Source organism: Neophocaena asiaeorientalis, unplaced genomic scaffold, assembly GCF_003031525.2.
Source record: "Neophocaena asiaeorientalis asiaeorientalis breed wild unplaced genomic scaffold, Neophocaena_asiaeorientalis_V1.1 scaffold98, whole genome shotgun sequence".
In the NCBI taxonomy this organism is placed as follows: Eukaryota; Metazoa; Chordata; class Mammalia; order Artiodactyla; family Phocoenidae; genus Neophocaena; species Neophocaena asiaeorientalis.
In genome coordinates, this window is record NW_020172459.1 from 1,496,904 (window position 1) to 1,518,208 (window position 21,305).

General features: G+C 40.2%; 1 protein-coding gene across 7 annotated transcripts in view; it reads left to right on the plus strand.

Moving 5' to 3' along the window:
• The window catches only part of SAP130 (Sin3A associated protein 130), a 76,948-nt gene that overhangs the window by 43,341 nt on the left and 12,302 nt on the right, over nt 1-21,305 (plus strand). For 6 of the 7 annotated variants that reach the window (XM_024738034.1, XM_024738035.1, XM_024738037.1 and 3 more), the window contains 3 exons: nt 6,385-6,743; nt 10,799-11,047; nt 11,229-11,354. In XM_024738034.1, the coding sequence (XP_024593802.1) occupies nt 6,385-6,743; nt 10,799-11,047; nt 11,229-11,354 (734 nt within the window). The remainder of the gene's footprint in view (nt 1-6,384; nt 6,744-10,798; nt 11,048-11,228; nt 11,355-21,305) is intronic. The other variant, XM_024738036.1, reaches the window with a different exon arrangement.

A 21,305-nucleotide genomic window follows, 5' to 3' on the forward strand; every position in this document is an offset into this window, starting at 1 on the left:
TGCAATAAACATTACTGCAGTGAATCTCATTATCTGTCATTGAGCCTCATTGCAGACATTTCTCAGGGGTAGATTTCTGGAAGCAGCATTGATGGGTCAAAGTAAATGTGCAGTTTAAATTCTGATTTCCAATCGCTCTTCCTTTTTACATGCTTACAAGATACGTGTTCCCATTTCCTGCACATTCTTGCCAACACCAGATATTAAATTTGCAAACGTAATACACTTATTTTCAGTGTTTAAGATTTTTTTTTAAAACAAAGTAGCATATGGAGTTATTTTTAAAGTGGTAGAAAGAAAGTAGTTCATGAAGGTGAAGAGCACACTGTGATGTATCAATACAAAAGTTTATCCCTTGTGAGAAAAACATGCAGAAACTTGGGTGAGGAGGGGCTGTTGTAGACTCTTTCCTGGGCTTAGTATGGTTCAGAGAAGCTGTGGGGTGGGCCCCATACAGGCACCCAGGCTGGCCTCTTTTTGCAGTTGGCAGTCTGTTTCTGTGGCACCTGAAAGAAGAGAGTATTTGGATTGTGAAAAGCAACCAGCTGAAAGAGCAGTTTTCCTACCCTGCCACGCCCAAAGAGTCTCACGTAAATGGCTGTTTCTTGGAATAGCCCAACTCATTTACCGACGAGTAATAACAGAAGGATTGATGGGAAAATAAGTTTAAAAAGTAGGAAAAAAGCAACAAAATATACTAGTTTGTTCACTGAGAACACTCACCAGAAAAACATTTACAGGGAACAGATGAAATTTATAACAGAATATTTGACTGTGAATAGAAATTACTTAACGAAATAGCCACCACTTTTATGAAACAGAACACAAGGATGAAATACAAAGACTCCCAAGAATAAATGAGAAAACATAAGGAGATGATACGTGAGTGGACAGAATTCAGTAAAGATCTAGAAGAAACCATCACAGAATGAAGTACAGTTAAAACAAAAAACAGTGTAGGCATAGAGGGTGGAAATGAAAAAAGTGAACAAAAATTTTAAAAGAAACAAAACAAAAACCATACAGAACATGCTGTGATACAAGTAAGATCAAACATATACATGTCAACATCTCTGAAATCAATGTATAACTTTAAATTGACTGCATGTTAATATCCTATTTTTTTTTAATATCCTATTTTTAATTATGTATTTTTAAGTTCACAAAATATTGGTGTATTGTATAATGTTGGCAACTTAGATTCACTGAAATAGACTGGTGTTGTGTAGAGATGGTAGTGGGTAGGTTAGAGGAAGGAGACTTCTCAATACATCTTTCGAAACGTGAATACCAATATTTTTCAAAACAAAACGTTAAGAAAAGTTGAAATCTTAGAAAACAGTAGATTTAGAAAGTAAATCCAGACGCTAACAAAATAGATATAAAAATTGAATTTTAAAAGAAGTCACATAATACAATACTACAAGGCTACTATTCATGTTTGCTTAGGTTTTCCCTGCCAGCCACTAGTTCATCTTCAAACTCTCCACCAAACCTATAGAAAAGCTCTGAATAAAGGTGGACCTATAGATCTCTGTGTCATTTGTTCTTGGTAACATCCCTCCAGTCCGCATTGGTTGCTCTCTAGGCAACCAATATCATGTGGCAACTCCGAACATCAGACTCCGACCCCTCCCCGGGTTTGTTGCTGTTCCTTGTAGTTGTATAGTGACTTTTCTGAACTAATTCTTTAAAATCTATATCTTTGTCTAATGCAGCCACTGAAATCTACTTGGTTAACTTTGTAGTCAGCTAATGAAAGAACAGATTTTCTTCAATGCCTGGAACCAATAAGTCTCCATGTGTTTGCCAGAGAGCTCTGTGTGTGTCTTGGGTACCCTGTCAACACTTAGGCAGGCAGTTGAGAGCTCTGCCTAAGCCCTCTCTTCCTGCTTGCACAGAGCCTCACAGTCAGCCAGAGGTGAGACTTAGGGCCTTCTCAGTTCTTCCCTGGGCGTGTGCTTAGCCCTGGGTACACACACAGCCCTACATGTGCGTGTTGCTTCCTAGACTGCCAGAAATATGTCAGAGCTGTTCAAATCTCCTATGGACATTTCATTCTCCAGTTTTTCCTTTCACGTTTTTTGGGTAGCTTATTGTTTGCTTCAACTGTTATCATCCTCTCAGTCAGCTGGGAAACTGATCAATTGCCTCTAATATTTCCAAAAACACACCTTGGGAAAAGGTCGTTTGCACTGACAAGCTCCAAGTCAAGTCAAATAAGACAGCCTTGCAAATGGGATCAAGCAGACAGGTCATATAATGGTAATTCTTTGGTAAAGAGGGTTTGTAGTGGCTCTGACCCCTCTGGTAGCTGCGAGGCTGCTGGTTTTCACTGTCAGTGTGGGCTGTTGGCTGATAAGTCTACTGTGGGGCTGGAAATGGAAGAATGGAAACAGTGCAAGTTAAAACGCCACAAAGTTTACTGTTCTTACCAAGATTCAGCCTCTTTTCTTGAATAGTTTTGCCAGATTGTTGAAAGCCTTTGGTTAATTTCTAGTTCTGAAAAAGTTGTTTCTGACTTCCTTTTTTTTTTTTTGCCAGTTTTTTGTTGCTTTTATGAAAGGGAATTTTCAGAGATCCTAAGTCTCATATATTTTTGCTGATGTCTCTGGTTATTTTATCTCTTTTTTTTTTTTTTTTTTGGTCGTGTTGGGTCTTCGTTGCTGTGCATGGGCTTTCTCTAGTTGCAGCAAATGAGGGCTACTCTTTGTTGCAGTGTACAGGCTTCTCATTGTGGTGGCTTCTCTTGTTGCGGATCACTGGCTCTCGGCACATGGGCTTCAGTAGTTGGGGCTCACGGGCTCTAGAGCGCAGGCTCAATAGTTGTGGTACACAGGCTTAGTTGCTCTGCAACATGTGGGATCTTCCAGACCAGGGCTCGAACCCATGTCCCCTGCATTGGCAGGCGGATTCTTACTGTGCCGCCAGGGAAGCCCTATTTTATCTTTTAATTGTCTTTAATTCCAGAATAATCCTTACCTCAACACCACCCTTATTTTTTAAAATGCTTATCTTGAAATAATTTAAGACTCACAAGAAGTTGGAAAAGTAGTACAGAAATTTCCCATGTACCCTTTTTCCAGCTTCCCCAAATCATTACATCTTACATGACTCTAGTACATTTTTAAAATGAAAAGACTGGCATTGATACAATACTGTTGACTTAACTACAGACCTCATTAGAATATCACCAGTTTTTATAATGTCCTTTTTTATTCCTTTGGTATATACTACTTTGAAATTTTATCACATGAATAGATTTGTATAACCACTGTTATAATCAGAATATGGAATTGTTTCATTACAACAAAGACGTTCCCTCATTTACAGTCACACCCTTCCCCCAACCCTAACTCCTTGCCATTCAGCTGTTCTTCATCACTATAATTTTGTCATTTTGAGAGTTTTATGTAAATGGAATCGCATAATTATATATATAATTATATAGCTTATTTTCACTTGGCAGAGTACATTTGAGAGTCTATGCCAAGTTGTAGCATTGTAGTACTGTTTTGGTTGAGCACTGTTTTATCATATGGATGTAGCACAATCTGTTTATCTGTTCACTCATTGAAGTACATTGGGGTTGTTTCTAGTTTGGGGCTATTACAAATAAAGCTGCTGTAAACATTCATGTACAGTGCTCTGGGTAGACCACATTTTCCACCCATTTTCATTTCTGTAGGATAAGAATCCCAAGAGTGCAGTTGCTGAGTTGCATTGTACGTGTATATTTTTAGTTTTATAAGAAACCTCCAAACTGTTTTCCAGGATAACTGGACCATTTAAAATTCATACCTGCAACATAGGAGATCCTTTTATTATACAACCCTGCTAAACTCCTTTATTAGTGTTAGAAGGTCCTTGTTTGTTTGTTTGTTTTTTAATTTTATTTATTTTTGGCTGTGTTGGGTCTTCGTTGCTGCACGCAGGCTTTCTCTAGCTGCGGCGAGCGGGGGCAGCTCTTCATTGCGGTGTGCGGGCTTTTCATTGCGGTGGCTTCTCTTGTTGTGGAGCCAGGCTCTAGGCACGCGGGCTTCAGTAGTTGTGGCATGTGGGCTCAGTCGCTGTGGTTTGTAGGCTCTAGAGCGCAGGCTCAGTAGTTGTGGCGCACGGGCTTAGTTACTCTATGGCATGTGGGATCTTCCCGGACCAGGGCTCGAGCCCGTGTCCCCTGCACTGGCAGGCGGATTCTCACCCACTGCGCCACCAGGGAAGCCCTAGAAGGTTTTTAGTAGAAATAGTTGCTCCACATTCTTTCCTGCACTTGGTATCATAGGGTATTATATTTTCACCATTCTGATGTGTGTGGTCGTGTATCATCGAAGCTCTCTTTGCATATCTCTAATGGCTAATAGTGTTGAACATTTTCTTGTGTTTATTAGCCTTCTGAATATTTCCTTTAGCAAATTGTTCATTATTCATGTGTTGTGCCCATTTTTAATGGGATTATTTGTTTTCTTAGTGTTGAGTTTACAGACTTCTTTATATTTTCTACATATAACTCCTTTATTAGATACGTGTTTTGTTTTCGTTTTTTTAACCATCTTAAGTGTATATTTCAGCAGTATTAAGCATATTCCCAGTGCTGTGCAACTATTCTCCAGATATTTTTCATCTTGCAAAACTGCAGCTGTATACCCGTTTTACAGCAACTCCCCATTGTCTCTCATTTCAACCCCTGGAAACCACCATTCTGCTTTCTTTTTCAGTGAATTTGACTACTCTAGGTAGCACATATAAATGGAGTCCTACAGTATGGTCACCCCTCGGTACTCTCTTGGGGCATTGGTTCCATGACCTGCGCCCCTGCATATATCAAAATCCATGGAAGTTCAAGTCCCTTATGTAAAATGGCATAGTATTTTCATGTAACCTGCGCATCTCCAGATTACTTATAATACCTAATACAATGTAAATGCTGTGTAAATAGTAGCCAGCATGCACCAAGTTAAAGTTTTGCTTTTTCGAACTTTCTGGAATTTTTTGTTCCTAAATATTTTCCATTCACTGCTTGTTGAATCTGCAGATGTGGAGCCTGTGGGTATAGAGGGCCGACTGTATTTTTGTGATTGGCTTATTTTACTTAGCATAATATTCTCAGATATATGCAGTATGTGCTTTGCAGATATATTTTTCAGTCTCTGCCTTGTCTTTTCAATCTCCCAAAATGGTCTTTAGCAAAGCAAAAGTTTTTATTTTATTTTATTTATTTTTTTTTTTTTTTGCGGTACGCGGGCCTCTCACTGTTGTGGTCTCTCCCGTTGCGGAGCACAGGTTCCGGACGCGCAGGCTCAGCGGCCATGGCTCACGGGCCCAGCCGCTCCGCGGCATGTGGGATCCTCCCAGACCGGGGCACGAACCCATGTCCCCTGCATCGGCAGGCGGACTCTCAACCACTGTGCCACCAGGGAAGCCCAAAAGTTTTTAATTTTGATGAAGCCCGATTTATCAGTTTTTTGTGCTTTTGGTATCATGTCTAAGAACTCCAGTCATAAAAGTTTTATAGTTTTACATTTTTACGTTTAGATTTATGATCCTTGTTTAGTTCATTTTTGTATATGGTGTGAGGTTTTGGTCAATATTGAATTTTTTTGCCTATATAAGTCCTGTTGCTTGGGGCCTTGAACTTGAGGGGTATTGTCTTGTGTTGCTTTTGATATTCTGAATTTTCAGCAGTAGTATATAAATTTTCAGCAGCAGTAATATAAATCAGTAAAGCTTTACAGCTATCAAATGAAATATTTTACTTAAAAAAATGTTTGAGAAGAATTTGTAATGACATCGATGACTTCTTATAAAACTGAAAAAAATAGAATATACATTTTTGAAGACTGTATTTGTAGTTACTTTAGATGTCTGAAGTATTTCTGGTAAAACATACCGGAATGTTGTGGTGACCCTGGGTAGAGGGCTGGGTGTTCGAAGTGGAGGGAAGTTATTCTCAATTTGTATTCTTTTCGATCTTTTCCATGTGCATGAGTTTCCTGTTTTATAAGAAGTAGGTTTACAAATGACATATGAAGTGTGAGTATAGTTGTTATTAAAAAAAAAACCTCCTAAGGCAACATATGCAATAATGAATTCTTGGAGGGAAAAATACACTAATGTAATGAAAATTGGTTGTCTTTCAGTGATGTGACTTTGATTTCTTTAAAGTGTTCTTCGTTTTCTAAATTAATTTTATTACTGCCTATAAAAACGATGGGGATGGTTCTGAAACTTGAATTCCCTTTAAAAGTTACCCTAAAGTTCAACTTTTAAAATCAAGGAATAGAGTTTTAGTTGTACTGTGTGTTGTACAAAAAGAATTGGACAGATATTCACCTTCTGAGATGATGCAGGTTAAGGCAACTTTCTGTGTTTGCTTTTGTGTTTCAGTGCCAAACCCAAGTCAGAGATCCACGTATCGATGGCCACTCCAGTCACTGTGTCTATGGAGACCATGTCCAATCAAAATAATGATCAGCCCACCGTTGCAGTCCCACCCACCGCTCAGCAGCCTCCACCAGCCATTCCAACTATGATTGCAGCAGCTAGCCCCCCGTCACAACCAGCGGTTGCCCTTCCGACCATTCCTGGAGCAGTTCCCGTCACTCCACCCATCACCACCATTGCCACTGCCCCTCCACCGCCAGTGGCTGTGGGCAGCAGTCTCTCCTCCGTTTTGGGCCCTCCTGTACCTGAGATAAAAGTTAAAGAGGAAGTGGAACCAGTGGACATCATGAGGCCAGTTTCTGGTAAGTTCATTCACAGTATGCTCTTTGCTGGCAGTTGCTTCTTCCCCTTGTCCTAACTCTCCTCAGAGTCCAAACTCTTGTGTGACCCTCAGCCAGGAAGCCTGACGCCTTGATGCCCATTTGAAACTTGTATTTCATTAGTTTTTAATAAATAGGAGAAAGCATTACGCTCCTTTTGAAAACTAAAACCATACTGCTACCCTTTTATAGTTAATTTTCTCACCAAAATCTTGAAAAAGATTATTATTTCCCCAAGAATATCTTTGAACATAGCTTCTTGTATTCATTAAGAAAATATTGCCACGTAAAAGGGGTTCACAATACAATGATAGCTAAGTGCTGATTAGTTTACAGTGTGTTCCCTGCCAATTTTTGTTGCCTTGTGTATGCAATGAAGTAAGATTTGTGTCGTAGAAAGTAGTCTCTTGATAAGTTTATTTGTGATTAGTAAAATCTCAAAACTACCATTACCCCCTCCCTCTTCTCAGCTCTAAACTTCTAGTTTGTAAAAGGCAGGTCACTTTAAAGGTTTTCTTTTTGTTTGGTTGGTTTTCTGTTATTTTAATAACTTACGTGTAATCTTATTTTTCCTGACTACAAAAGTAACATTCAGTGTATGAAATTTATAAAATACAGAGAAAGCCAAAGTGGAAAACAAGTCAGTTTGTCCCATAGTTACCCAGTATTACCCTCTTAACCATTCGGCATGAAGGCCCCCATCTCCCCTGCCGTCTGTTCAGTTATGAGGTATGGTCATGCTATGTCTACAGTTTTTAAACCTGCTGTGTATTTATTTGCTTATTTATTTTCATTTTATTATGCCAGGAAATATCCTTCTATGGCACCCATATTTAGCCTCAGCACTTCCATTGAAAGGTACTGTGGATAACCCTGGAGGGGAAAGGAAATGGTCTCACTTTTGCGGTTCATCTGCTCTTTCAGCGTTCTGGGTACTTCCTCTTAACCTCTCGGTACTAGGAAGTTGGCAGTAGTCCTTCCTCAAACTGTAGGGCTCTGCACCAGGCACTAATGATACAACCTTGTACAAAACAAGCACAACTCCATCCTCTTGGAGCTTACCTCCTCGCAAGGGCGCAACAGACGGTAAAATGAAGTAGAGACAAAATATAAGGGAAAGTTAGGGCTGGAGCTGTGATTTTTAAGAATGTTTTAAAGGAAAGGCCTTACTGAGGAAATGATCTTTGAGCGAGATGTTAAAGAGATGAAATGCTGGCCATGAGGATATCTGGAAGAAGGTCATTTCAGACCGGGAGAGCAGTAAATGTAAAAGCCTGGTGTGCTCAAAGAATAGCAGAGGCAACAGCAGATGGAGCTCAGTAAATGAGGGGAGCGGGATGGACAAGGTCAGAGAAACAGGGTCAAGACTGTGAGAGCCTGTGGGCCACTGTAAGGCCTTCGGCTTTGCTGAGGGAGGTGGGAGCTATTAGAGGGTTCCGAGCAGAAGAGAGACTTGAGCTCACTTCCGTTTTTAACAGACCACTCTGGCTGCTCTGTGGGAAAAAGACTGGGAACAAGGGTGGAATTAGGGAGATGTGTTTAGAGCCTGCTGCATTAATTGCAGGGACCAGTGAAGGTTTCAGCCAGGGTAGTAGCAGTACCAGTAGTATGAAGTGGTGAGAGTCTAGATATATTATTGAAGTAGAACTGAGAGGATTTCTTTATTAAGATGGAATGTTGTGTGTGAGGAACGGCATCAGAGGCAACTATAAAGTTTTTGGCCTTAGTGTATGGAAGCATAGAGTTGCTGGCAGTTGAGGTAGGGGAGGGTGCGGCGGCGGGGGCGGGGGGCTCCATTGTGTAGGGAGAGATCAGGAGTTAGTTTTTAATCTTATCCATTAAGTTAGATCTTAATGGATAAGATCATCTGAGGAATGAGCGCACGATAAAAAACAGAAGCAGTTGTGAACTGAGCCTGGGGCACTGCACCATTTTGAGGAGGGAGAGGAGGCCGAAGCTAGCAAAGGAGACTTAAGTGGAGGGGCCAGAGTGATAGGGAGAAAGCGTAGAGTGTGATGTCCTAGAAAGCCAGGACAAGGGTCATGACTGATGAGAGATCAAGTAAGGTAAGAACTGAGTAGGACCATTGGATTTAGCAGTATGAAGGTCATGCAGATCTCGAGAAGAGCAGTTTCCACGTAATGATATTGGCCACAGCATCATGGGAAGTGGATTCAAGAGAAAGCTGGGAAACAACTTAGAGACAGGGAGTATAAACAGCACTTGAGGAGTTGGTTATAAAGCGCTAGAAAAAGGAAGGGCAATATCTGAAGGGAAATGATGCCAAGAGGAAGTTATTTTTAAGACAGGACAAATGAGTTTTGTATGTTAATGGGACTGATCCAGTAGAGGGGAAAGAAGTGATGATGCAGGAAAAAGAGATGAATTCCTGGAGCGATGTCTGAGGAGGTGAGAGTGGGTGGGACGTATTGTGTATGTGAAGGAATCTGTGTCTGCTGAAATCACAGAGAGAAAGGAAGTGCCTGGTCACAATGCATGTAAGTAGGTATAGCTGGTGGGAATTTATGGACATTTCCTTCTGATTATTTCTATATTTTCCAGTAAGCTAGAGAGCAGGGTCATAGCTGAGGGTAGGGGTGATATAGGAGGTGTTGAGGGTGAATGGACTTGGCAGATGCGGGAGGATCGTCCAGGAGCAAGGGCCTGCTCGAGGTCAGCAAGCATGCTAACAGGACACCTGTGCCCGTTGCTGTATGTTTTTTTCTGGCCACACTCAGCTGCACAGGTGCAAACTAGTTGGAGAGTTGGATTTAACCTGTTGTGCTTTTTGCTCAGTGAGTACAGTGAAGCAAAAGAAAGGACAATAAACGAATAAAGTGAATAAAATTAATGGGAGAATTAAAACCCAGTGATAGGAGAGAGTGGACATTTGAGGGATGAGTGACAGCAAATAAGTGGTATGATTAATGGATAATAGTTCCTAATGGGGTCTAGGAATTGTTGGAGGCAAGTTACTAAGAGAAGTGACCTAGAAAGATAGTTGGGCTATCTTTGGGCTGGAAAGTCAGATGCTAGAAATTGAGATGTGATGACAGAGTGAAGGGTATGACTGTTGGGAGTGGGTGGCTGAGGAAGGGTGGAGGGAAAGGATAGGCCAAGGATATATGGTATAGAAGAGTTGAGGTGAAGTTTTCTCATGATTTGCGTGTCCCCAGACACATGATCCATACAAGCCCAAACAAATGATGTTAACGTTGTACTGAGAATGCTGCTTATCTGGGGGCAGTGGACTGTGGTAGTTAAATAGTCCAGGCTCCGAAGCCAGACTGCCTCTGTCAGCTCCCAGCTGTCCCACTTCCTACTTGTGTGATTTGTGCCACGTTTTCTCATCTTTAAATTGGGGCATAATATAATGCCTACTTGCTCAGATTACTTTTAAGATTATATCAGTTAATGGGTTATCTCCTAGAAATCAATGCTCAAAGGCTTGAAAAACAGTGGCTTGAACATGTACGGTTTTATTGTCTCCCTTGAAGCGAATCCTGAGGCAGACAGTCCAGGCATGGTATGTGGACTCCATAAAATCATTAGGGATCCAGGCTCCTGTCACCCCTAGCATTTGACCCTCATGCTCTTGATTCAAGATAGCTGCTAGAACTCCAGCTATCCCATCTGAGTTCCAGGGTCACAGGAAGAAGACGAGGAGTGGGTCGTGCCTTCTTTCTTTTAAGGAAACTTCTTAAAAGTGCTACAGAGCACTTGTATTTTCATTTCAAAAGGCCACAATGAACTGTAAGGGAGACTAGTAAATACGGTCTTCCAGCCAAGTGACAGTGTGCCCATTTCAAAGTGAGGGGTGCTCGTGCTAAGGGAGGTGAAGATGTGAGGTATTAGAAAGCAGTTGGCAGCCTCTGCCACAGTTGGAGTGCTTAGCATAGCGCTGGGCATGTCGGAAGACTCCATAAATGTTAGCTCTTTTTCCTGTCTTCCTCATCTTTCTCATTGATGGAAATCAAGTGACACTTTCCACTGTGTTTGGGCTCTCATGCACGTGTGCACCCTTTTTCCTATGACAGCAGTTCCCCCCCTGGCTACCAACAGTGTGTCTCCGTCTCTTGCATTGCTGGCTAACAACCTGTCCATGCCTACAAGTGACCTACCACCCGGTGCTTCGCCAAGGAAAAAGCCTCGGAAGCAGCAGCACGTGATTTCAACAGAAGAAGGGGATATGATGGAGACAAACAGCACTGATGATGAGAAGTCCACTGCCAAGAGTCTTCTGGTGAAGGCAGAGAAGCGCAAGTCTCCTCCCAAGGAGTATATCGGTAATGCTCACTTGAGCTAAATTTTGTCACGAGAAGCTTCCCACTTAAGTCAGGGGTCCATCCCTGAGGCTGTTTACATAGCCAGATTTCACTTACGGCTTACCTGCAGGAATTATACCAGGAAGATTGTTGCAAATAGATAGTAAGCTATTTAATGTCTTCTTTTTCTTCTCTTGAATAGATGAAGAAGGTGTGAGGTATGTCCCAGTGCGTCCAAGACCTCCCATTACCTTGCTCCGTCACTATCGGAACCCCTGGAAAGCTGCATACCACCACTTTCAGCGGTACAGTGACGTCCGGGTCAAAGGTCAGTTTCCCCAGAAATGTTCGGTGTTAACACTTGCAATGGGTCTTTCACTCAGCTATATTGAAATCACAGTAGAATAGAAAAACAGAATCACAGTTTCCCAGTTTCAAAAAGAACCATAAGTTTTTGTTATAAAATCTCAAGACTTTATTGTTTAACTTAGATAGAATACACAGTTGAGCATAAAATTTGGAAAATTATCCTTTGCCTCAGAAAGCTTTGTGTACTTTACTGGAAACACAGTCTAATGAATAAATGACAACATGTGTTGCCAGCTCCCCAGGTGGTCACAGATGACCTCTTTAGCCCTCAAAGTGGTTGAGGAAGAGCTATACTAGACTGTTACTGGACATGGTCCACAGTAGTTCCAGGATGCTCAGATATACATGTGTGATAAGCCCCAGGAAGTATATTTTCCAAAAGACCTTTTGTTCAACATATGTGAAGCTCTTGGAATGGTCCAGTGCAAGCACTCAGTGAATGTCTTTGTGGTTTTGAACTTGAGAATAACATTCTCATTCATTAACCCACTTATAATAAAAATGGCTGATAGTACTTTGCGAATATCTGCAAATATTTCTATGGATAGACTTTGTGTCATTAATCTCAAATATAATCATTGCACAGAGAAGTGTAAGTTTTCAGAGAATTGGTCATATTTCCCATTCCCTCAAATAAACTTTACTTGGAAGCTTCCTTGAAGCCTCAAGATGAGTCTGATCTGGATGGTACTGACTAATGCCTATCAGCAGGAGTGAAGGTCCTGACAGTTCACTATCTGAATGGAAGTACAGAGGTGGCTGCTCTGCCCAGCTTTTCTTCCTCACAAGTACACCCTGAGGATTGAAAAGAGGGTGAGATTTCGAAAGAGAAATCAGAGAATGTTGGCCTTTGGTGGAAGCAGGATATGAGCCACCAGACATTTCTTCACACCACAGGAATTCCATATCGTAGCAGGAAAATATTTACAGTTTTCCCTGGTAACATTTTAAGCCATAAAAGATTCTTATTGCTTATTGGAACTCACTCTTCAAAAGCTATCTCAGGGAAGGTGATTTGACAGCTGAAAATACTGATGATTCCTAAATCTTCTGTTTGGATATGTACATATTAATCACCTTGTGCCAAGTCTCTTGACTATTAAACTTTAGTTGAACTGTTTTGCCTAAGCTTTAAAGTCATATTCATACAAAGAAATAAAGGTGGAGTACTGAAAACAGGTAACTCACAGGGAGGAAAGAAAACAGAAATAGGGGAATAAGAAGCACAGAAAACAAATAATAACATGGCAGGCTTAGCCTTACATATCAGTAATTACCTTAAATGTAAATAGTCTGGAAGTACCAATTAAAACACAGATGGGCAGAGAGGATAAAAAAAAGATCCAACTATATTATGTCTGTAAGAAACTTCAGATACAGTGGGTCAGTAGAGTGACAGTAAAAGGGTGGAAAAATATGTACAATGCAAAAACTAATCAAAAAACAAGAGTAGTTATAGTAATATCAAATAAAAGTAGACTTCAGAGGAAAGAAAATTACTAAAAATGAAAAAAGGCATTACATACTGATTAAAACTATATAGGCAACAAAAATCATGAGCTTCAGAATATATGAAGCAAAAACAGCTGAAAGGAGTATAGGCAAATGTGCAGTCATAGTTAGACCTTCGACACCCTCTTCTCGGCAGTTGATAGAAGTACTTGACAGAAAATCAGAAGGATATACAAGAAGTGAACACCACGAACCAACATCTAGTAGACATTATAGGACACTAGAACTGCAGCAGAATACATATTCTCTCAAGTGCACACAGAACATGTAAAGACAGACCATATTTAGGATCATAAACCTCAACAAATTAGGGAGAATTGAAATCATATAGAAAAATATAAAGTATCTTCATTGACCATAATGGAATCAAACTAGAAACCAGTGACAGATAAAACCTCCAAGCCATGGATTAAGCAACACACTTCTAAATAATGGGTCAAAGAGGAATTCTAAAGGGGAGTTTTTAAAAATACTTAAAACTGAATGAAGATAAAAGAACAACATACCAAAATATGTGGAAGGCAACTAAAGCAGTGCCAACAGGAAAATCTATAGCACTAAATGTTTATATCAAAACAGAGGAGGAGGGCTTCCCTGGTGGCGCAGTGGTTGAGAGTCCGCCTGCCAATGCAGGGGACACGGGTTCGTGCCCCGGTCCAGGAAGATCCCACATGCCGCGGAGCGGTTGGGCCCGTGAGCCTCGGCCGCAGAGCCTGTGCTCCGCAACGGGAGAGGGCACAACAGTGAGAGGCCCGGATACCACAAAAAAATTTAAAAAAAGAGGAAATATCTCAGTCACAGCTTCTACATCAAAAAACGAGAAAAAAAAGAACAACATAAACTCAAAGCAGGTACAAGGAAGAAAATAGTGAAAAAAGCAGAAATCAGTGAAATTGAAAACAGAAAATAATAAAATGAAAAAGCTAATTCTTTAAAAGAAAAATCAATAAAATAAATAAATCTCTAGCAAGACTGAAGAAGGTAGAAGAGAGAGGACATAAATCATGAATGTGAAGAAGGAAACAGGAGAGGCAGCACTGCAAACATCTGCAGACAACAGCCGTATACTTACTGCATATGCAAGCATGGCAACAAACAGTGCTTGACACATGATATTCTGTGTCAGAGATTAGCTCAAGATGGCAGAGTAGAAGGATGTGAGCTCAGCCCTTCTTAAAAAAACACCAAAACCACAACTAACTGCTGAACAAACATCAACAAAAAAAAGCGCACTAGAACCTACTGAAAAAGACAGCCTACATCCAAAGATGAAGAAGCCACAATGAGATGGTCGGAGGGGCGCAGTCGCTATAAAATCAAATCCCATACCCGCCAGGTGGGCAACTCACAAACTGGAAAACAGTTATACCACAGATGTTCTCCCACAGGAGTGAAAGTTCTGAGCCCCACATCAGGCTTCCCAGCCTGGCAGTCTGACAAGAGAAGGAGGAGCCCCCAGAGAATCTGGCTTTGAAGGCCAGCAGGGTTTGATTGCAGAAATTCCACAGGACTGGGAGGAAAAGAAACTCCAGTCTTGGGGGGCGCACACAAGGTCCCACGCACACCAGGACCCAGGGGTAAGAAGCAGTGACCCCATAAGAGACAGGCAGACCTACCTGCTAGTATTGGATGGTCTCCTGCCGAGGTGGGGGATGGCCGTGGCTCACTACAGGGACAATAACACCAGGAGCAGCAGTTCTGGGGAGTACTCGTTGGAGTGAGCCCTCCCAGAGGCCACCATTAGCCCCACCCAACAGCCTGTAGGCTCCATGCTGTAACACCTCAGGCCAAATGACCAACAGGGCAGAACACAGCCCCACCCCTCAGCAGACACGCAGCTTAAAGTCTTCCTGAGCATGGCCCTGCCCACCAGAGGAACAAGACCCAGCTCCACCCACCACTGGGCAGGAACCAGTCCCTCACATCAGGAAGCCTGCACAAGCCTAATCTAGCCTCATTCACCTGAGGGCAGACAGCAGAAGCAAGAACTACAATCCTGTAGCCTGCGGAATGGAAACCACAATCACAGAAAGTTAGACAAAATGAAACGGCAGAGGAATATGTCCCAGATGAAAGAACAAGGTAAAAACCCCAGAAGAACAACTAAGTGAAGTAGAGATAGGCAACCTACCAGAAAAAGAATTCAAAATAATGATAGCGGAGGTGATCCAAGACCTCAGAAAAAGAATGGAGGCAGAGATCGAGAAGATGCAAGAAATGTTTAACAAAGACCCAGAAGAGCTAAAGAACAAACAAACAGAGGTGAACAACACTATAACTAAAATGAAAATTACACTAGAAGGAATCGATAGCACAATAACTGAGGCAGAAAAATGGATAAGTGACCTACAAGACAGAATGGTATAAATCACTGCCACGGAACAGAATAAAGAAAAAAGAATGAAAAGAAATGAAGACAGTCTGAGAGACCTCTGGGACAACATTAAATGCACCAACATTCACATTATAGGGGGCCCAGAAGGAGGAGAGAGAAAGAACCTGAGAAAATATGTGAAGAGATAATAGCTGACGACTTCTCTAACATGGGAAAGGAAACAGTCAACCAAGTCCAGGAAGCGCAGAGCGTCCCAGGCAGAATAATTCCAAGGAGGAACATGCTGAGACACATAGTAATCAAACTGACAAAAATTAAAGACAGAAAAAAATGTTAAAAGCAACAACGGAAAAGCAACAAATAACATACAAAGGAACTCCCATGAAGTTATCGGCTGATTTCTTAGCAGAAACTTTTCAGGCCAGAAGGGAGTGGTGAGATATATTTACAGTGAGGAAAGGGAAGGACCTACAACCAAGATTACTCTACCCAGCAAGGCTCTCATTCAGATTCGACAGAGAAATCAAAAGCTTTACAGACAAGCAGAAGCTAGGAAAATTCAGCACCACCAGACCAGCTTTGCAACAAATTCTAAAGGAACTTCTCTAAGTGAAAAAGAAGAGACCAAAACTACTATAGAAACAAGAAAATTACAATTGGAAAAGCTCACCAGTAAAAGGCAAACATACAGTAAAGGTAGGAAATCATCTGCACACAATATGATATCAAAACCAGCAAAATTGTGAGAAGAGGAGAGCACAAATGCAGGATGTTGGAAATGGATTTGAAATTAAAAGACCAGCAACTTAAAACAATCTTATTTATATATAGACTGCTATATCAAAACCTCATGGTAACCGCAAACTGAAAATCTACAATAGATACACAAAAAAGGAATCCAAACACAGCATCAAATCACAAGGGAAGAGAACAAAGAGGAAGGGAAGAAAAACCACCTGCAATAACAAATCCAAAATAGTTAACAAAATGGCAATAAGAACACACATATCGATAATTACCTTAAGTGTAAACAGATTAAACACTCTAACCGAAAGACATAGACTGGCTGAATGGATACAAAAACAAGACCTGTATATATGCTGTCTACAAGAGACCCACTTCAGATCTAGAGACACATACAGAATGAAAGTGAAGAGATGGGAAAAGGTATTCCATGCAAATGGAGATCAGAAGAAAGCTGGAGTAGCAATACTCATAAAAGACAAAATAGACTTTAAAATAAAGACTATTACAAGAGACAAAGAAGAACACTACATAATGATCAAGGGATCAATCTAAGAAGATATAATAGTTATAAATAGATATTCACTGAACATAGGAGCACCTCAATATAGAAGGCAAATATTAACAGCTATAAAGGGAGAAATTGACAGTAACACAGTAATACTGGAGGACTTTAACACCCTGCTTTCAAAAATGAACAGATCATCCAGTCAGAAAATCAGTAAGGAAACACAGGCCTTAAATGACACATTAGACCAGATGGACTTAATTGATATTTTTAGAGCATTCCATACAAAAGCAGCAGAATACATATTCTTCTCAACTGCACATGGAACATTCTCCAGGATAGATTACATCTTGGGTCACAAATCAATCCTCAGTAAATTTAAGAAACTGAAATCATATCAAGCATCTTTTCCAACCACAACGCTATGAGATGAGAAATCAACTACAAGAAAAAACTGCAAAAACCGCAGGCACGTGGAGGCTAAACAATATGCTACTAAACAACCAATGGGTCACTGAAGAAATCAAAGAGGCAATCAGAAAATACCTAGAGACAAATGAAAATGAAAACACAATGATCCAAAACCTATGGGATGCAGCAAAAAAAAGTTCTAAGAGGGAAGTTTGTAGCAATACAATCTTAGCTCAGGAAACAAGAAAAATCTCAAATAAACAATCTAACCTTATACCTAAAGCAACTAGAGAAAGAAGAACAAACAAAACCCAAAGTTAGAAGAAATCATAAAGATCAGAGCAGAAATAAATGAAATTGAGATGAAGAAAACAATAGCAAAGATGAATAAAACTAAAAGCTGGTTCTTTGAAAAGAAACAAAATTGATAAACCTTTAGCCAGGCTCATCAAGAAAAAAAAGAGGACTCAAATCAGTAAGATTAGAAATGAAAAAGGAGAAGTTACAACTGACACCACAGAAATACAAAGGATCATAAGAGACTACTACATGCAGCTGTATGCCAGTAAAATGGACAACCTGGAAGAAAGACAAATCCTTAGAAAGGTACAATCTTCCAAGAGTGAACCAGGAAAAAATAGAAAATATGAACAGACCAATCACAAGTACTGAAATTGAAACTGTGATTAAAAAACTCCCAACAACAAAAGCCCAGGACCAGATGGCTTCACAGTTGAATTCTATCAAACATTTAGAGAAGCACTAACACCTATCCTTCTGAAACTGTTTCAAAAAATTGCAGAGGAAGGAATACTCCCAAGCTCATTCTATGAGACCACCATCACCCTGATACCAAAACTAGACAAAGATACCACAAAAAAAGAAAGTTACAGGCCAATATCACTGATGAACGTAGACGCAAAAATCCTCAACAAAATACTAGCAAACCAAATCCAATAACACATTAAAAGGGTCATACACCATGATCAAGTGGGTTTTATCCTAGGGTGCAAGGATTTTTCAGTATCTGCAAATCAATCCATGTGATACACCATATTAACAAATAATTGAAGAATAAAACCTATATGATCATCTCAATAGGTGCAGAAAAAGCTTTTGACAAAATTCAATACCCATTTATGATAAAAACTCTCCAGAAAGTGGACATAGAGGGAACATACCTCAACATAATAAAGACCATATATGACAAACCTACAGCTAACATCATACTCAACAGTGAAAAGCTGAAAGCATTTCCTGGAAGGTCAGGAGCAAGACAAGGATGGCCACTCTCGCTACTTTTATTCAACATAGTTTTGGAAGTCCTAACCACAGCAATCAGAGAAAGAAAAAAAAAAAAGTCATCCAAATTGGAAAAGAAGTAAAACTCACTTTTTGCAGATGACATGTCATTATACATAGAGAATCCTGAAGATGCTACTAGAGCTCATCGGTGAATTGAGTAAAGTTACAGCATATAAAATTAATACACAGAATCTGTTGCATTTCTATACACTAACAACAAGAGATCAGAAAGAGAAATTAAAGAAACAATCCCATTTACCACCACATCATAAAGAATAAAATACCTAGGAATGAACCTACCTAAGGAGGCAAAAGACCTGTACTCCAAAAACTCTAAGATGCTGATGAAAGAAATCAAAAATGACCCAACCACATGGAAAGATATACTGTGTTCTTAGATTGGAAGAATCAGTATTCTCAAAATGACTATACCACCCAAGGCAATCTACAGTCTCAAAATTTGTATGGAGACACGAAAGACCCCGTATTAGCCAAAGCAATCTTGAAAGAGAAAAATGGAGCTGGAGGGATCACGCTCCCTGACTTCAGACTATACTACAAAGCTATGGTCATCACAACAGTATGTTACTGGCACAAAAACAGAAATACACATCAATGGAACAGGATAGGGAGCCCAGAAGTAAACCCATGCACCTGTGGTCAATTAATCTATGACAGAGGAGGCAATGGAGGAAAGATAGTACAATACAGTGGAGGGGGGACAGTCTCTTCAATAAATGGTGCTGGAAAACTGGACAGCTACATGTCAGAAAATGAAGTTAGAACATTCTTTAACACCATACACAAAAATAAACTCAAAATGGATTAAAGACCTAAATGTAAGACGAGACATTATAAAACTCTTAGAGGAAAACAGGCAGAACACTCTCTGACATAAATTGCAGCAGTATCTTTTTTGATCCGTCTCCCAGAGTAATGGAAATAAAAACAAAAATAAACAAATGGGACCTGATTAAACTAAAAAGCTTTGTACAGCAAAGGAGCCCATAAACAAAACAAGAAGACAACCCACAGAATGGAAGAAAATATTTGCAAGTGATGCAGCTCACAAGGGATTCGTCTCCAAAATTTACCAACAGCTCATGCAGCTCAGTGTCATCAAAACAAACAACTCAATCAAAAAATGGGCAGAAGACCTAAATAGACATTTCTCCAAAGAAGACATACAGATGGTCAAGAGGCACATGAAAAGATGTTCAACCTCACTAATTATTAGAGAAATGCATATCAAAACTACAATGAGTTACCACCTCACACCAGTCAGAATGACTATTGTCAAAAAATCTACAAACAGTAAATGCTGGAAAGGGTGTGGAGAAAAGGGAATCTTCCTACACTATTAATGGGAATGTAAATTAGTACAGCCACTATGGAGAACAGCATGCAGGTTCCTTAAACAACTGAAAATAGAAGTACCATATGATCCAGCAGTCCCACTCCTGGGCATATATTGGAGAAAAACATGGTTCGAAAGGATACATGCACCCTGATGTTCATTGTAGCAGTATTTACAATAGCCAAGACATGGAAGCAACCATAGTGCCCATCAACAGAGGAATGTATTAAGAAGGTGTGGTACATATATACAATAGAATATTACCCAGAATGAAATAATGCCATTTGCAGCAACATGGATGGAGATTATCATACTAAGTGAAGTATATCATACAGAAAAAGACAAATATCATATGATTTCGCTTATATGTGGAGGAGAAAAAAAATACGAATGAACTTCTTTACAAAACAGAAACAGACTCAAAGACTTAGAGAACGAACTTATTGTTACCAGGAGGGAAGAGTGGGGGGGAGGGATAGATTGGGAGTTTGGAATTGACATGTACAGGCTGCTATTTTTAAAATAGATAACCAACAAGTACCTACTGTGTAGCACAGGCAAGTCTGCTCAGTATGCTGTAATAACCTAAATGGGAAAAGAATTTGAAAAAGAATAGATACATGTATATGTGTAACTGAATCACATTCCTGTACTCCCGAAACCAACACAACATTGTTGGTCAACTGTACTCCAATATGAAATAAAAATTTTTTAAAAAGAAGGAAACAGGATATTACTAAGACTGTGCAGCCATTAAAAGCATAAGGAAATACTACAAACAACTTTATGCTCATAAAGTCAGCTGCTTAGATGAAGTAGACCAATTCCTTAAAAGCCACATACTAGCAAAACTCAATCAGAAACAGGCAATCTGAGTAGTCTTATAACCATTAAATAAGTTGAATCCATAATTTAAAAGCTTCCAAACAGGAATCTATAGGCTCAGATACTTTTACTGGGAAGTTCTACCAAACGTTTTTTTTGTTTGTTTGTTTGTTTTGCGGTACGCTGGCCTCTCACTGTTGTGGCCTCTCCTGTTGCGGAGCACAGGCTCCGGACACGCAGGCTCATCGGCCATGGCTCACGGGCCCAGCCACTCCGCGGCATGTGGGATCTTCCCGGACCGGGGCACAAACCTGTGTCCCCTGCATCGGCAGGCGGACTCTCAACCATTGCGCCACCAGGGAAGCCCTACCAAACGTTTAAAGAGGAATCAACACCAATTTCCCACAATCTCTTTCAAATATAGGAGGGAACACTTCATTTTATGAAGCCAATATTTTCCTGATACAGAAACAAGACAGAGTACAAATATAGAAAGCTACATATCAATATTCCTTAATGAATATAGTTGTAAAAATTCTTAACAAAACGTTAGCAAATTTAATCCAGCAATATCTAAGTAGAATTTTACACCTTGATCAAGTAGGATTTGTTACAGCTCTGCAAGGTTAGTTCAGCACTTGAAAATCAGTGTAATTCACTGTTTTTAACAGGTTATATTAGTTTCCTAGGGCTGCCATAACAAAGTACTACAAGGTGGATAGCCTAAAATAACAAATATATTCTCTCATAGTTCTGGAGGCCAGAAGTCCAAAATCAAGGTATCAGCCGGATCATGCCCTCTCTGAAGGCTGTAGAAAAGAATCCTTCCTTGCCTCTTTTTAGCTTCTGGTGGTTGCCAGCAACCCTAGTTATTCTTCGGCCTGCTACTGCGTTACTCCAGTTTCTGCCCCCA